The 17,102-nt window shown below is 42.2% G+C and overlaps 1 protein-coding gene across 5 annotated transcripts in view; it reads right to left on the bottom strand.

The window, feature by feature from the left end:
* nrg2a (neuregulin 2a) overlaps positions 1–6,849 on the bottom strand; it is a 55,855-nt gene extending 49,006 nt beyond the window's left edge. For all 5 annotated transcript variants that reach the window (XM_071515997.1, XM_071515998.1, XM_071515999.1 and 2 more), the window contains exon 1: positions 6,655–6,849. In XM_071515997.1, coding sequence (XP_071372098.1) covers positions 6,655–6,742 — 88 coding nt within the window. In that variant the 5' untranslated portion in view covers positions 6,743–6,849. The remainder of the gene's footprint in view (positions 1–6,654) is intronic.
* Positions 6,850–17,102: the final 10,253 nt, after the last annotated feature.

The raw sequence follows: 17,102 nt of genomic DNA, 5'->3' as shown, positions 1-17,102 counted from the left end.
CTCATCTCTACTGGATTCACCCCAGCATAGATTGCCTGAGGAAAGCCTTGTTAGTCATAGTCAGAGAACAGGGGGAATGAGGTTAGACCATAAAGAAAACTGCTAAGTACTTCACCTAGACGCAGCTCGGTCTTTGCCAAGCAAATTAAACAAGCTTTGTCCTTGCCTGGAAAAGTTTCAGAAACAAAACATTGCACTCCTCATCAACCCAATAAACCACATGTGTATGAAGGTCTGCCCCATCTACAGGATGCAGTTTTAACTAAGACGGGACTTGGTCAAACTAATCAAACTAGAGTGTATGACCCATACACTCTAGTTTTGAGATACAGATATTGAACATTGTGTTTACATGGTGAGTACATTTCTGTTCTTCTTCTTGTCTACATTAAACACTGTCTGTCTAATTCAGCTCATTCATTTGTGTAACACAAAAGGATTGAACCCATCACTATATAGCCAAAAAACAGACAGCTTCCTATCAAGTAACAAAAGAAGTATAAAATATTACTTCATGAGTAAATGAAATAGGCTATTACTTCTAAAATGTTATAACCTGACTACATCTCATAGTTCACTGACTGAATCCTTACAGACTCTATGAATATCCCAATATTGAAATCATCATCCAAAATTCTTAAAATAGAATCCTCCTAGAACAGAAGATTCCGAAGAATAAAAGAGAATACTTATACAAAATAGAATGCTGTAAATAGAACATTCATTGCACATGGCATAAATGTCTGTGTGGTATTGAAACTAGGAGCAGAGATATTTGGATTACCTCAGCGACTTCTAACAGCCCATTTTGCTAGAAACAATTAAGAGCAGATGAAATAAGTGTTTACAGCTCTATTTGTACATGTGACCACTTTATTATTTATGCAGGACTAAGCACACCACTGATCAATATCAGTGATGAATACTGACCACAGGTTAGAAGTGGTCAGTATTCTTAATTATTGTGCCAAGGAGTATAGACAACAAGAAAGAAACTTATCTCACTGAATATCTCAGTGAGATATTTGCCCATCTTTGGGCTGACAGAGATGTGAACAAACAGCATCATGAGAGCGGGTTGATTTACACAACTCAAATACAATACAGTGAAAACTGAAAGTACATGAACTGAAACATGTTAATTGCATGTATAGTGTATGCCAACAAGCCAATAAATAGTTCTTATAATCGGAGATAGAATAATCTCTTTAAGACAAATGGATGTCTCATTTCCACTGTGCAAGTGGAAAAAAGTGTAAGACAACATTGATAAACCCTTGCCTTAACAACAGCCCAATTCTCTCTTTTTGAAGCGGAGGGGCAGCTGCAGACACGGACTATAAAAATCAAATTCGAGAATAGAAGCCTATCCTGCGTGTCAACAGCTCATGCCTTGGGGAACAGTTGGAAAATTCAGAACTCACCCCAGAAAGAGGTTCAAACAACAAAGTCACTCGATGAATTAACAATGCATTGCTCGCATTATTGACTTAACATGGCTGTTTTACTACCAGGAGGTTGGAAAAGGAGTCTTTGAGGCATGCCCTTGTGTTTTCTTTCCAAGACAAAGTATCCCACATTACTTTCATGTTATGTTACATTACTGCCCACTGTCAAAAGGCACATTGCATGGTGAGACAACCAGACAAACGGGCCTTGCATGTGGGAATAGTCCTCAGACACTGCACACTTATAAATGTAACAAAACATCTGTGTAAGATGCAAAAGACTAGAAATTCGAATAGCCACTGAAAAGCCAAACATCAGTTCTTTTGCACTACACTTGGATTTCCAGCAATCAACTTTTGACATTTGTATTTCCCCGTCCACAGTTCTGTAACACTGATGGTCTACTGCTCACTAATGGGTTTAATGTTTTTAAATGTACCATTTCAACAGTAGTCGGCCACTGAAACCAATACACTTTTAAAAAATAATTGTTGCCAGTTATATTGTCCATACAATATTTCAACACACATTTGTCAATAAATATTGGACTTCTGGACTCACAGTGCAATCATTTGGCTTCAGAACACTTTACGCTTAGGACTTACGCTGTTTGGAGAAAGTTTATGGTAATTTTTTGCCCTTTTAGGAACTCTAAAGAACCAATTCCCAGCCACTTCACTTTTGGAGAAGGCTAACATGGAGCTGCGCTAGCAAACTCACTGAGTGTTATGTGGACATACAAACCTCACCAGTGTTGACGTGACATGAGGGTGAGACTAAATTTTAATTTTTAGGTGAACTATTCCTTTAAGACTAAAAAAACTAATTTGTCTTTGAGCTCCAATGTAACCACAGTACAGTACTTGAGTATTGCTTTAGTAAACTACACTTTTACTTTAATCTTTTTAACTGAAATAGCCGTACTTTGACTTTCCTAGCACCTTCTGTCACATCTTGAGCTACATTCCTACCATTCTAAATGAATCAATTAGCTAACCATTAGGCGAGTTTGGTTGCACAGTGAAAAATACACATCCACCAGAGCAACACATACTACTGTTTTGGTTGCTAACATTGAGTAGTGCTAGCAAGGAAGATGAACAAAATGCATGTCCTTTGCAACTAAAGTTCAAGTGACAGTGGATAAAGAGACCTAACCTTACCTCAAAGGAAGAAGACACTGTTGGAAATATGTTGGCTAGTCTGACAAGAAACAGTGAAGCATGCACTGTAAACTGTGGCAAAGATCCGTGTCAACGAAGTCAGGTTCTACTAGGAATCTGTTTCATCATTTGAAACAATATTAGAGCAAGTGGAATGTAGGCTATAACTGCGCTGTGCACAACATCAAAATGCCCACATACTTGGCTGTGAGCTATGCTAATCACACATAAACACATCAAGGAAACTGATAGGCTAATGGCTTCAACCATTTACAAGGCAAATTCTGGTTCGAGTAGGCCTAGTTACGCATTAATATTCAACACAAATACTGTCATAGGATATCTGGTTTGACCTTAGGAAACAATGTCAGTGAATAATGAAATGACAGCAATAAAACGTGTCATGGTCGTGCCATGCAGCTAGAAGTAGACCTAAACGCGATACTCAGCTGGACCGCGCTGGTTTTGAAATGCCCACATTGATGTGGGGCTTACAGACCTTCACGTCAACCAATTATATTACCAATTATTTCTGGACACTCAACATAACATGCGCAATTGCCCACATATGTAACTGTGGGACTTACAGGTCCACACTCCAAATAATTGATGTTTTCATCTATGCAAATATGAATTTAGATGTTACTGTCCCAGCAGAAAACTGTAACACGTTTACAAAAAAAAACAAAAACAAAACATGCTTACCTTGTCTAATTTTCCAAATAAATAGTCCACACAGCGGACATATGAACAGCAAATTCAACTGTCTTTTAGCCATGACGATGTCTGAAGTTTACCATAACACAGTCTGCAGAGCAGCTCATTCGTGTGACGTGATTAGGTGCGCTTGTTGCTACTTTCTAATAGGGTAATCACCTGTCTTCATATGGAAATGAGCCAATTAGGTTTTTGGAAGGGAGGGGAAAGGAAGAGTCAACTATTGGGATTATAACATGGCAGACAAAAAAACAAGGTGCCAGAGGACCCGCCCACGCAAATAACTAATGTAGGTAGTCCAAAACCGCGAGGTGCCGGATCCTGTTCCGGCAGGATCCGGCCCAAATTAAGCACTGCTCCTCAGCAGCAAGAGCCATCACAAATGGCATTAGCCTACTCCAAGTGAATTAGAACAGAATAGGCCAAACCATTCAGATTTGCGTAAAAGCAGTAAATTTGGTATAAATGTACAGTTCAATGCTTTGAACATTTTAAAAAATGGTACCAATTGGCCATTCTTCTTTCCACCATTGCCAGAAAATAGGTTTTCCTCCATAGCTGCTGTACCCTTTATACAACAGACATCATGATTTAATATGTGATAATTATCGTTATCGACTGATATGAACAAATTTTATTGTGATAAAAATATTGGCTTGTGGATCCTAGGTAACTAAAACCCCAATTTCAGTATTCAGTATGGAAGGGAATTTTCTGAACCTGTCCTATTATCAAAACACAGAGAGCTAAGCTGCTATAGCAACATTGATTCCAGTAGCCAAAATAATGAAACTTTTGCACATTCATTTACCTTGTTTGTCCTACTGGTTTTGGTTACTTTTTCCAGGTGACCTTTGGAATTCCAAAATAATTTTCCAAATCGCTAATGATGAGGAACTAAACCGTATGACACTTTCAGATTCCTTCTGCACTAATATCAGCTATGGCTCCCACCAAAAAAAACTGTTTGTGATGGAATTTCTTGCAAAACATGGTGATTTCATTTCTGTTGGCATTGTAAAATTGTGAAAGAAAGTAACCCCTTGTAACTGTCAAAAATAGTTAACGGGGTGTCATAGTGGCTCAGCAGGCTAAGGTGCATAACTTGCACTCATAACGCTGTGTTCAAATACGATTCATGGCCTTTGTTTTCAGCGGGTTCTGACTGACCCACCAGGTCAGAACAAATGGAAATTCTTTCATAAACTGGCAGATGCAACAGTCCCAGCTGCAGAGTATTTTCAAAATAAAAGTGTGTCATGACCTGTCAGTAGACATTTTCGCTGAGAACCATGCTTGAGAGGACTATTGTTTTCTTACCAATTTGTGGTTGTCGACAAACGGCCGCACGTGAAGTTACACAGCTTCAAAAAGAGAGATGTGGGCTATAGTGCTGCCTGCTTGCTGGCTAGCTCACAAGTGAACTTTGTCCAAAAGACCCAAATAAATGGAGCACTTCCATACATATTTATAGATGTTTTCTAGACTGTAATGCTGTACTTAGTTTGCCAACTGCATAGAGATAGAGTTTGCCAGTTATTGTTTGCAAAATATGTATATATAATATATAATAATAATGCAATTTTTAAGACTTAGTCCAGCAAAAATAAGATGTCTTCACCAGAAAAAGCATAAGTCAATCAGTATGTAGAGCTAGACCTAGAATGATTGGAGCATTAGGTCAAGTGGGCTGTACAATCAGTTTTGAAAATTTTATACCATTTCTCTCTTCCTTTCCAGCCTGATCTACTTAAATTTTGTGCATGGAGCACAATGTCTTAAAATATCAATACGTGCTACGTGCACAAAGTGAGAGAAATACATTTACCCACCATGAAAGAATTACATGAACGAGGTACGAATACAGGAAGTAGTCTGACATTGAAATAGTGCGATGGTTGAGTAGAAGAGACAGCTCTACCTGTGTCGTTCCTTTTCTCTCTTTCTCTCCTGACAACCCATTTTGGAGCCTTAGCTGCTTATTTTACATGTTTGGAGATCACTTCCAAACTTGCAATAAGGACTCGCTAATTGTTTATATATTCAACTTTGTTTTTGTAACATAAAGGAAAACTGACCACAGACCACTAACCCAAGCCAAAAACAAATTGGTGCGACTTCAAAACCCTGAAGCCCTACAAAAAACATCATATTTCTTGACAATGCCATGCTAAACTCAGTCTTGTACCTATTTTCTGAAAACTACCTCCATGTAGCCTCCGACCAAGAGCATCTTCTTCACATGTTGCACTAAGCCATTTTGGAGTAACTTATAAAAACAAAGTAACACAACTGAGTTTAGCTTGGCATTTTCATGAAATGTGGTGCTTTGTAAGATGTGGAAGCCTATAGGAGTGACAAATCCTTACAAAATGGCTACCAAATACCTTGTTAGCGTGTAAAGATGCAGTCTCAGATATTGACTCCTATCAAGCCAGGAATGACGTAGTACCCACATATCGAAAATCCTGGTATTGTCCTTTAAGTGTCTTTGAAACGGGGGTTGGGCTTCCCCATGACCTGAGGTCAGACTACAGTGACATGCTGCGGCTTGTAGCAGCCACCACTGAGCCAGCACATTGCTACGTTTGTGACTCTGAAAGACAAGCAGCTGCCATGCTATCCCAATGTCAAAGTAGCTTCCAGCAAAAAGACAGAAAAGACAGATACATTTTCATGTTGGATGACTCACGACAGGTTCAGAGGAAAGATGAGCACTAAATGTACTGTAACAGTTACTCAGCTATGACCTATCACAAATAATCCATAATGCAATATTGTATAGCACTATAAACATCAAGTTTAACTCTGGAAACAATTATTTTGTTGACAGCATTAAAACAAAACTCTGTGTTAAAACTGTGGTTTATGTCAGAGCATACTAAAGCAACTAAAAAACTTTTAAAAAGCAGTTACAGCTAGTGACAGTTTTCAGAGGGTTCCTAATACAATAGTATTTTGGTGCTGTGCGGTCCAGAGCTTGTTTCAGTGGTTTTATTTGGGTTTTTACACAAAAGCCATATTATTTCACTCCAGTGCACTTCCAATGTGCTGCCAAAAGCAGATGTGCCTCTACATGCTGTCCACATTAGGAAACCCATCCATGTGACAACCTGGCGGCAAGCTTTGACAAGACGAGGGGATACTTTGTCCCGCACTTCCGTAATACAGTAACACAAACTCAGTCTCTCTCTTTCTCTCTCCAAATCTCTCTCTCTCTCTCTCTCTCTCTCTCTCTCTGACACACACACATACACATAACATATACACAACATATAAAATGTTACACCAAAATCACCAGAACCACCTTTCATTTTTTTTTTACCTTTAGTGGGATCACTCTCTTCCTTCTTTTGTCCTTTTTTACCCCCCTTCTTTCTCCCTTTCCTTTCCCTCTTCTTGCCCTCCGACATGCTGTCAGAAGAAAGTAAATCCTCTCAGGAAAAGACACAGGAAAAAAAACAGGTAGTCCTATTGGGAACGTGTGGCAAGCGGGCACCAGACTCTGAGCCTGTTAGAGCGTCTCTCCTCCTATATAGACTCGCACCAATCAACTACAGCAAGGAACCACCTACTCACAGCAGGGTAGAGGGAGAGAGAGTAGTGACAGGGAGAGAGAGAGAGAGAGAGAGAGAGAGAGAGAGAGGGAGAGAGAGAGAGAGAGAGAGAAAGGGAGGGAGGGAGTGGGGAGAAAAATAGGGAGAGAAAGGTAGAGAGACACAGCTCAAGAAACTTAGAGGGGAAAGAGAAAGAAAAAAAGGGAGGGAGAGAGGGAGGGAAGAGAGAGGGAGTAAGCAAAGAAGGCATTTCCCATCGCTTTAAGGCAATCAACTGTTCCCTTACTGGATTTATCAGATAAGCAGTGGCTCTTCCAGGCCCTGCAACCGCAACTGAGGACTGAAAGGGACTGGTCCCAGGGAATCCACACAAAAAGCTGGAGCTGGCCCATTCAGGCTCCCTGGCCCTGCTTGTAGCCAAGCCTGTCCCCCCTACCCTGGAGCATCTTCTGCTTTGAAATGACCCATGCAAAAGTGGAGAGAGACCAGTTAAGTTGTCCCCCTGCACTGACCCCACCCAGCTAATTCAGGCGGAGACCCGCCCTTGCCAGGTTGATGTGAGGGTCTTACACACTAAGCATGTCGAGGTCCCAAAACACATGACATCTGGTTCAGATTTACCGAGCAAAAACACAGTTTCTGCGGATTATGTGCACGAAAGAAATGTTTGAAATGCAGCATGTCAGATCGCAACCCATGACAGAGATTGCTCCTTGAAAATTACACAAAATCACCTTTTTTCTGTTTCCTCACTGCTCCCCTTCCTCACCTCCCTCTTCCATCAGTCCCCCACTCAGTACTACAGGCGAGTTGCAGCATGTCTGTGGTTGTATCTCTCTCTCTCTCCTGTCGCTGGTAGCCGGGTGTCACCAGCTCTGCACAGCTGTAAGGATTTATACCCACACAAATGCACATATATCTTTCAGAGCCCCAGCCTTATGTGTGTGACACTAGACCCTTCTGCAATTAAGTTAAATCCAGGAGTGAGATATCATGTGGCCCATGTTATACTGATGTTTTTCTGTTTCTGAAAGGGGAGTGGGCAGTGCACTCACCTTCAGTATTTTCTATGTGTTCAGACAGTTGGGAAGCAGAAATGGTGATAGAGTAGGGAGACACCGGAGAGAAAGTCGGGGCAGGATTCGATCCAAGGCCAGCAAGAGCACACCTGGGGCTCCAGAGGTGGCACAATAACCTCTCCACCGTCTTTTTTCTTAAAAGTGGCAAGACTCTTTGCCTGACTATGATAACAAGAAGGCCTTTTACCATTGCGCAGCTTTCTGTGAAACAATACTTAATGTAAACATAACTTCGGCAGAAGTACAACAACAATGCTGCGGCTAATCTGTTTACCTTCTTTTGACATAGCTAAAACTCCGACTCTATGATCGCAGTATTATTTGAAGCCGCTATGTCGCAGTAAGCTTTTCTAATTTCATGCTGACTGAATTCCACTGTCCTGCTGAGTGACAACAAAATAAAATATGTAGAAACAACAGCTGAGTGACTCTGAATGAAACTCGTGGGTTAAAAAAACCCTGTGGATGACTCATCTGCGGGGCCCTCCCGGGGTTTGTCTCAGTCCAGCCCTCCGAGAATTCTTGACACTGCTTGGGAGGAGGCAGCGGCAGGGATTGGAGGGGGCAGCAGAAGGGTCATGTCTCAACAGGTCAGCGCGCTCAATAGCATAAGCCTCATCTGGAGGCAAGAAAACCGGAGAGGCCAAACAGAGGCCAAGGTTCCAAATGCCAATCAGGTCCAGTGTGTGGCTGCTCCTAATTCATTCCTATTTAAACACTTATTGCTCTTTCCCTCTTTCCCCTCTGCTCTCCTCTCCCCTCTCCCTTCTCCCAGTGGTCGTCTGCGATGATCTAATCTGTCAGCAGAGATAACCAAGCACTGGAAAGGGCTACGGTGTGTCAGTAAGCTTCCCCTGCCCCTCTACCCCCCCCCCCAAACCTCAACACTCACTTCCACCTCTACTATTCAACAAGATGAGACTTGTTCCCATGCCTGTTCTCTCCAATCTGGCACCTGTGTGTGTGTGTATGCATGTGGGTGGTGTGCAGTGTATCGATGTGTCACAAAGGTGAGTATTTGGGAGGTCATGACAAATTACAAATAACTGCGACGAGAGTTTCAGGATGATGGGAGACTTCAAAGAAGTTCTAATCTTTGAAGTTTGATTCTAGTGCTTTTGTTTCTTGTAAGTTGCTTGAATTGCTATTTTGTAACAACGGTCTTGAAGCTGCCTTTAAACTGGAATTAATATCAAAGTGTAAAGGAATGGACAACTACAGATCCCCCAGGGGTCACCTGGCAAAAATATATATATAAAATGTGTAATATGCACATTGTACGTTGATAACGTTAAAGAGGGAGGTTTAGGCCTATATACAGTATAGTCCTTACGAACCACTTAGCATACATATATAGTGAGTCATAATAGCCATTAGGCACCGCTTGGCATACATATAGTGAGCTATAATATCCATTAGGCACCTAGGCCTATATGTGAACCATAAAAGCCCATTGATTGACCACACGAGTAGGTCTAATTTATGATCCGATGTGCGTTCTTCTTACTGTCCAATTTGGTGACAATATAAAACCTATTTACTATCATGTTAGTAGAAAAAGCATGTTAATACAGACATCTATAAATGTTATATGCAACTCTATGGGCCACTGTGGAGTCCCTCTTTGACATTATAAACATATATATTACAACGGATTAGTAAACCGTGCACAAGGATTATTAATCCAAGGGCACGGTTTACTAATCCGAGGGCACGGTTCACCAATCTGTGCGCACGGATTACTAATCCGTGGGTACGGATTTCCACATCAATTAGTTTTTTTTTTACCAGGTGACCCCTGGATGGCTCCATAGAAAGCACTTGACCACGAGAGACAAAAAGTAATCTCCTCCCCCTGTTGGATAAAAAATTTGATTTGTTAGAAAGAAAGAAAGAAAAAAAGAAAAAAAGAAAGGACAGATATTCTGGAGCTCTCCACCACACCTGTCAACCTCTTCCGCCATGAGTGTTGACATCAAGATGTAAGATGCAAATGAGTGAAATAAAAAGACTAGTTCACCATGACTAATGAGGGTGTGCTGCACATATCTGTGTGTGTAGGAGTATTGGGAGCACATTAACCTTGGGATGGTGTGTGTATAAAGATGAAGCCATTGTAGAAGCCCCACTTTTTGTGAGCTTGCTGCACTGCTGCTGAGCTACTCCACCAAAACTAATTAGAAAATCTTGCAGCATATTTGCAGTATGGATGCAGGATGGTGTGACATTTACAATTACTACTTGCCACAGCTGTGCCTCACTTGTAGACATTACATAAAATATGGGTTTACATGATAACATGAATGTGCAAGCATGCATGTACACACACAGGAAAGGGGGAGAGTGAGTGAGTGATAGACTACAGACAACCTGTAAGGTTCAGCTAAAACAATAAGGCTAGTTTGCATGCACAATATACTGCGTTGAAAAACTAGGTTATGATTACTGAACCAGGTTGAGCTTGTGTATGGAATAAAATAACAGTCTAAAATGAACCCCATTTTTCACATACAGTCACAGACACGGACATGGACACACATAAAATGTGCATCTAAACTTGTTTCTCTTTTTTTCTGGTCTACTCGAAAGCATCTGCTGTTTTTCAACAGCCGTGGGCCGTCCTTGGATCAGGGTCTGGAGGTGGAGGGGCAGAGAGGGCCAGTGTGGGAGGAGCATGACATTAAGAGCAAATATAAAAAAAATATGGAGCCAACCCCTAAAAGTCCTGACATGGATCCTTTGTATGCCCTGCTCATAAATGCTTCACAGGCCCCATCTCTGCCTGCCTCCTAATCCCCCCTTGCTGCTCCCAGAATAGGGGAGATAGCTTTCCTGTATGATGGAGCTGAGCAGCTCCCTCCTCACAACAGCATACCTGCACATCATCACATTGATACTGCTCAACAGCACTCCTGCCCTTTCACAAGCACATGAGTTTATCTTTTTAGACATAATGGCTTTAAACAGCCATTAGGTGACGTTGTTTAGATCAGTCTGCTTTTTTGCCAGCAAAGTGCATATGGGTGCGGGGGGCTCAAAGTGGGGAATAGTGCCTGCTTTTAACACATGTCTGTTGTCTTGACTCTGAGAGGTGAGGCGAGGGCAGCGGGAGAGAGAGGAGACACCCTGTAAAAGAAACAGGAGTGAGAGAGGATAAATGGAAAGACTGAAAGAGAGGAGCAAAGCAGGGAGAAAAGGGGAGGACAGAAGGTGAAAAGTGTGAAAGAGGGATTTGGAAGTGAAAATAATGTCCTCTTCATCAGATGACAGAAAACAGCCCCACCTGCTGTTATTCACCTTTTAACAAGGCATATGCTTCCTCAGCTGACCACACACTGAGGTGTGTTGTCTAGTGGGAGCAGCATAGGCAGGTAGCAATATATGAGCACAACAGAAACCTGCTCATCCAGCCCAAGTGTCCAGTAATTGTAAGCCCAGGCCAAGATAGCATAAACCCTACATCTTTCAGTATAATTTGGCTGTTGGTGTCAGTGTCTTTGTCTGTTTTCTGTGTCTGCCGGTCTGATTTCCATGTGTGTTTGTGTGTATGTACTGTAAGTGCCTGTGCTAGTGTCTGCCTGTGTCTGTGTGAATGACAGAGGAAAAGATGAGAGGCATCTGATGAGACACAGAAGACTACTGTCAGTGGGCGGGCTGGCAGAGCCCCTGAAGGGGAGACACAACACAAATCAATGCCTGTGACATCTGGAGGCCTGAGGAAGGGGCTATTTTCTCAAGGTCAGCTGTGCCAAGGTCAACTGAGATTCCAAATCTGAGTGTTGCTAATAACGCTGCTCAGCAACAGCTGAGATCAGGATAACACAAAGAGACAACAAATCAAATCGATTCCTTCGTTTACAACATAGCAACTGGACGGGTGAATTCAAATGAAGCGTAGCTATTTAGTATTTAGAAAGAGCTGCTAAAAATGAAACAGAGAGAGAGCGAGAAAGAGAGAATTTAAGTGTTTAACAAGGAAGTGATCCAGGGTGGATTCAGCTCTTTGACGTTTCCGCAGCACATAGCTGTCACCATGGAAACCACAGTCTTAAGGGTAGCAACTAGAGTATGTGAGAGAGATGTGGAAGGGCGGAGTGAGCATGAGAGACAGGGAGGGAGAGACAGGAGAGGATGCAAGAGAGAGAGAGAGAGAGAGAGAGAGAGAGAGAGAGAGAGAGAGTGGGAGATAATGTGTAAGAAATACAATGGGAGAGCCGGTGAGGGAGAGGCGGATGTAAAAGAAAGCCAGGAGAGGTAGGACAAGAGAGGGAACACATGAGAGGCATAAAGAGAAAGAAATGAGAGAGAAAGGGAGAGAGAGAGAGAGGGAGAGAGAGAGAGAGAGAGAGAGAGAGAGAGAGAGAGGTATCCACAGAGCAGCTGCAGCCCGGCCGCTGTATCGCTCCATAAGAGAGATGTCCATGAGTAAGCCTGTGCCAAGCCTGCTGGGAAGCACTGCAGTAGCATCTCAGAGAGGGGAGATGACAAACACCAGCACTGAGCATGCTCCACTCTCAAGGCCACTGAGAAAATGAAATTTCAGCTCTTTAGCTTCTTGGTTTGTTCAGTTCTCTAGCTCTATTCCATCTTCCATCTGTCACTACCCGGCGTTTATGAGCACATCATACTACGAGTCGCTCTCACTCCTTTGGAAAACGGCCGCAGACTAAATGAAAATTGACTGATTTATCTAATAATTGATTGATCTAATGGCGGATTGAAAGAGACATCTTTCCCACTTATGGCCATGCTGACTCATCTTGTGACAGGAATGACTGGGGCTGAGAGAACAAGAGATGGGCATAGCAACACAACAGCCAATGGGGCATGATACTGCAATAGCAGGCCACCGCCACAGCAGCCTCACACACACACACACACAGAGCCCCGTTGCCTGATGTGATCTCTGTAGCTCAAAAGCCTTACTGATCGTTTCCTTTTTCAGGATGGGTACCACAACGGTGCTGTAAATGACAGCCATACATTCATGTCAGACCTAAGTTAAGCTTAGGTTGATTTTTTTTCCATCTCTTCTTGTTCTGCAGGCAGACAGGCGGACACACCCACGCCTAGTTATGATAGTGTGTCTTCCCCTCTTTCATGACTGGAAATCAATGCTTGCCCTGGCATCAGTCGTGGTCATGGCATGGTGTGTGTGTGTGTGTGTGAGAAAGAGAGACAGGGAGAGACAAAGTTTGAGTCTACGTGTGTGTGTGCGTGTGAGGAAGCCGTCTGCTTAAAAAAAAAGAAGTTGTAGAGGGTGTCAATTGCCACTTAACTTCCACTGTGCCGAAAGTACCTAACATTTTAAAATAATTTTCTGCTTGCTGATAACATTCGTGATTAAAATTTGTATGAAGGTTGATGTACTACATCTTCATTTTCTATATATTCCTCTGCGCTGATAACAAACGGCATCTCAAGTGGACAGTTAGGACAATAATAGCTTATTGCTACAACACTAAAATAGCAAACATCATTTTTCATGAAAGATGTACTCTGAGAGCGACTTTGATCATCCTCTCAGCAAAAAATTCCTCTATCTTCAGGCTGCCTGATTGAATCTCTTTCTCTCTCTGTCCTCTTTTTAAACTTCTTTATTTTTCTGTCAGTGCTCGGCTCTCTGTCTGTCTGTCTCTCTCTGCCTGTCTCCCTCCCTCCTGTCTAAGGGAGAGATAAAGAGGTTTGTGTGACTGTGAGCAGATTGACTTGAAGATAGAGGCTGGAAGCAGATCTCGTCCACCTCCTCATTCTGCTCTTTCTCTCCTGCTCTCACCCAGATGAATAGACAAACACTCTCCCACATGCTCTCACAGTTTATCAAACACACACCCACATAGAACCAGGTCTTCACACAAACACATATGTGTGCTCTCACCAGAGAGAGCAACACACACGCAATCTAAGTGTCCTCAGGCCGACAAAGTATACACTGTCTCACTCAAATACAAACATACCCCCCAAACACGCACATACACGTACGTGTACAAACACACAGGTGCATCCATGTAAATACAAGAAGAAGAAGCACATGTGGTCATTGATGTATCCAAAATGGACCTGTTTTCCACACATAATATATCTAAGATGAACCATTTCCCCATAAAAAAAAGTACCTTAATTTAAGCAATCGACTTAACAAACACCAACCTGAATCACAGCTTAGAATTAACTTGGGCATGGCTGCCTGGAAAAAAGGGGGGAAACAATGACCATGTAAGGAGTTTCCAGTTATGAGTATACAGGGACAAACTCATTTTCAGTCATCTCTGACTAAAGCTGTAGTCATTTTCAAGCTTGTTCAATCATATAGCCTGCTTGTAAAATCGTCATTGATGTATCTTTCTAGCATAGATATCAAATAATGGTATGGAATAGAAAACAATCACTGGTTTTAAGTCACAATCTTTCAGTCACAATCTGATGTCATGCGACTTGTCGATGAAAGGATTTTCTCTGTCATACATTTGTTATGAAAGACAAAATATATAAGAGACTAATACAGAGATGTATCGGTGAAAAGCAGATACAGCTTTAGTCGGAGGTCACTGAAAATGAGTTTCTCCCAGTATACTCCTTATATGGCCATTGTTTTCCCCCATTTCCAGTCAGCCGCACAGAAGTTAATTCTATCTATAGCGCCACTACTGCTGCACTATTGGGTACTATTGGATTTTTCCATTGGCCAGACATTTTTCATTCTCAAACTGACTGACTAAACTTTTTAAATAATGTTTAACAGAATGTTGTAACTAAATAGGATTTTAAATGCATACAAAAATGTGTATGCATAAAAATTAATTTTAAATGAATGAATCATGAAAAGGAAGACTTCAATGTATACATAAAATATTCAACATTTGTATTGTTTCATTACATTCGAACACAATGAATTGAACAGCATTTTGAACAGGATGTCAAAGATTCAGGGTTTGAATGAATCAGCGCTGGTTATTTTCATACAGTATTAAAATTAACTTTAAACTGCATAAGTATAAATTTACACGAAGGGAAACATGGCAAGGTCTTTTTGCTCTTATCAGCAGCTACCCCCCCTTCAAAAACATACATGCATCCGCTCTCTGCTTTGCATTCTTCACATCAAATCAAATTCCTCATGCGCTCTCCGCTTGTCCTTTATCTCCAGAATGTGCTTTGAGAGCAGCACAAACATGTCACAGTGAGGAAACTGTGAGGAGTTTCACACTGTGTGAAACCAGCTTCTTGGTCAAATCATTTGCATTTTTGCTTTTGCCTCTCAGGGCTGAGCTTTGCCTTATCAAGACTCTTGCTTATCTCTTTGTTTGTTTTTCACCAATGCAGGCTTTTCCTGGAAAACAGGCCACTGCGCATGTGTGAGCACGGAGCATGCTTTGGAGACATAGGCTCAGATCAAGGCGGCCTCAAATTGAGTGAGCTTGATAAGTGGGCAAGAGCGTGGCCCCGGTTGAGGGTGCCAGGATGGCTCACACTGCGCTCTGGCAGGCCAGAGACGGCTGACAGGAAGCCAGGACTGTGGTTGGGCCATCTCAGAGCAACAAGAAGACAGCACAGGCCCACAAAACACTCTCCACCCCTCGAAGAACAGCTAAATTCACCGCCAAGCGAGCCAGGCACTGACAAGCCCAGCACCAAGAAGCAGGTCAGAGCGAGATGACTGTAATAGTTCTGAACAGGCGAAACCATCACCGGTTTAAGGAGCTTGGCGATGGAAGGCCAGTACCAAAGCTTTAGCCTAAAACCTAATTGTTGAGTTTTAGCCAATTGAGCATTAGCCATTGCCCAATATAATATATAACACTAAACCAAGTTTCTGTATGTCAAGGTCACTATAGTGCTAAGACAGGGGAGTCAAGACAATGTCAACTGTTCTGACCACAGTACAAGACAGAGGTCAAAAGAGCTGACCCACAGTTTTATCGAGAAGTTGTGAGAAGGTTTTGACTGGGTAAAAAGAGAAGCCTTCCATTGTGCTACTTTTCACGGTACATTTTGTGTTCTTTTGTAATGCTGGCTTGCCTACAGTGGTTTCCTGGCTTATGGCCATTTGCAGTATGATAACTGCCTGCTTGCTAGCCTAATGTCATGGAGACAACAAGGGAATGAAAAGAAACATGCCTAGACAATGCGTAGCAAAAGTACACATCCCAACAGATGCAATCGAGAAAAAGCGGAAACAGGGCTACAGGGCTCACAGGGACTTTCTGTAACACTGATCTAACTGGCTTTTACAAGTCCGACAGACCTCTGTGAGGAATGTTGCTTTCTCATTTAGGGTAAAACACCCCCGGAGTTAAGGGGTATCAATATCACAAGGGAGATATATTCCTCTTTTGTCTGTATTTGCTGCAGTGAGGTGATGGTTAGTGTGCTGGTCTGTGGGCCAGCTGGGACACATCTCAGTTCACCGCACTCGCGCACACACATACACACACACACACACTGAAGCTTGCTCTACGCTGCTCACTATCTTTCAACAACAAGCTGAGCAGGGACCAGACGGAAAGAGGGCCTATTTGTGCAGGAAGATAAATACACTTCTGCACCCAGTCCTGTCCCCTCCAGATTAGAGCAACACAATAATGAGCATGAGCACTGGTGGAAGGGCAGAAGAAAGCAAGGGTAAAGGATAGAGTAACAGCCTACTACCAAGACACACACTCACACGCACACACTCAAAGACAGACACATACACACACACACACACACACACACACATGTCTTTCATCTTTCATCATCATAGCATAATGTTCAATAATTTTCTAAACGAGCTACAGTATTTTATTAAAGGGATTTTCCATTTAAAAGAAATACCACTCAATTTCACAATTCAGGCATGTTGCTCTATGTTCATAGACAGCTTTTTCATGAATATGGATATGAATGAAATCACCCTGGGGATTTACCATCTTTTGCCATCTTTCCCAAATCATTCTCCATAGAGAGGCACCACAATTTACAACCTGATGACATCACAGGATTGAGAAAGACAGAGACAGAGAGCGCCAGAGAGTTGCTAGTGGGTGTGGGGGTCAAGTATCCAGTTATATTAGTGTGGAACAACGTTGGATTGAAAAGTATCTCTTCCAAAAATACATAAATATCCAGGAATGCTTGTGTTGAGTTGTTGCTGATGA

This window comes from Centroberyx affinis, unplaced genomic scaffold (genome assembly GCF_046629955.1).
Source record: "Centroberyx affinis isolate AG114_WGS23_722 - 3 ecotype Tasmania unplaced genomic scaffold, CSIRO-AGI_Caff_v1 ptg000390l_1, whole genome shotgun sequence".
NCBI lineage: Eukaryota > Metazoa > Chordata > Actinopteri > Beryciformes > Berycidae > Centroberyx > Centroberyx affinis.
The sequence above is the reverse complement of the archived record's forward strand: the minus strand, read 5'-3'. Positions and strand labels throughout refer to the sequence as shown.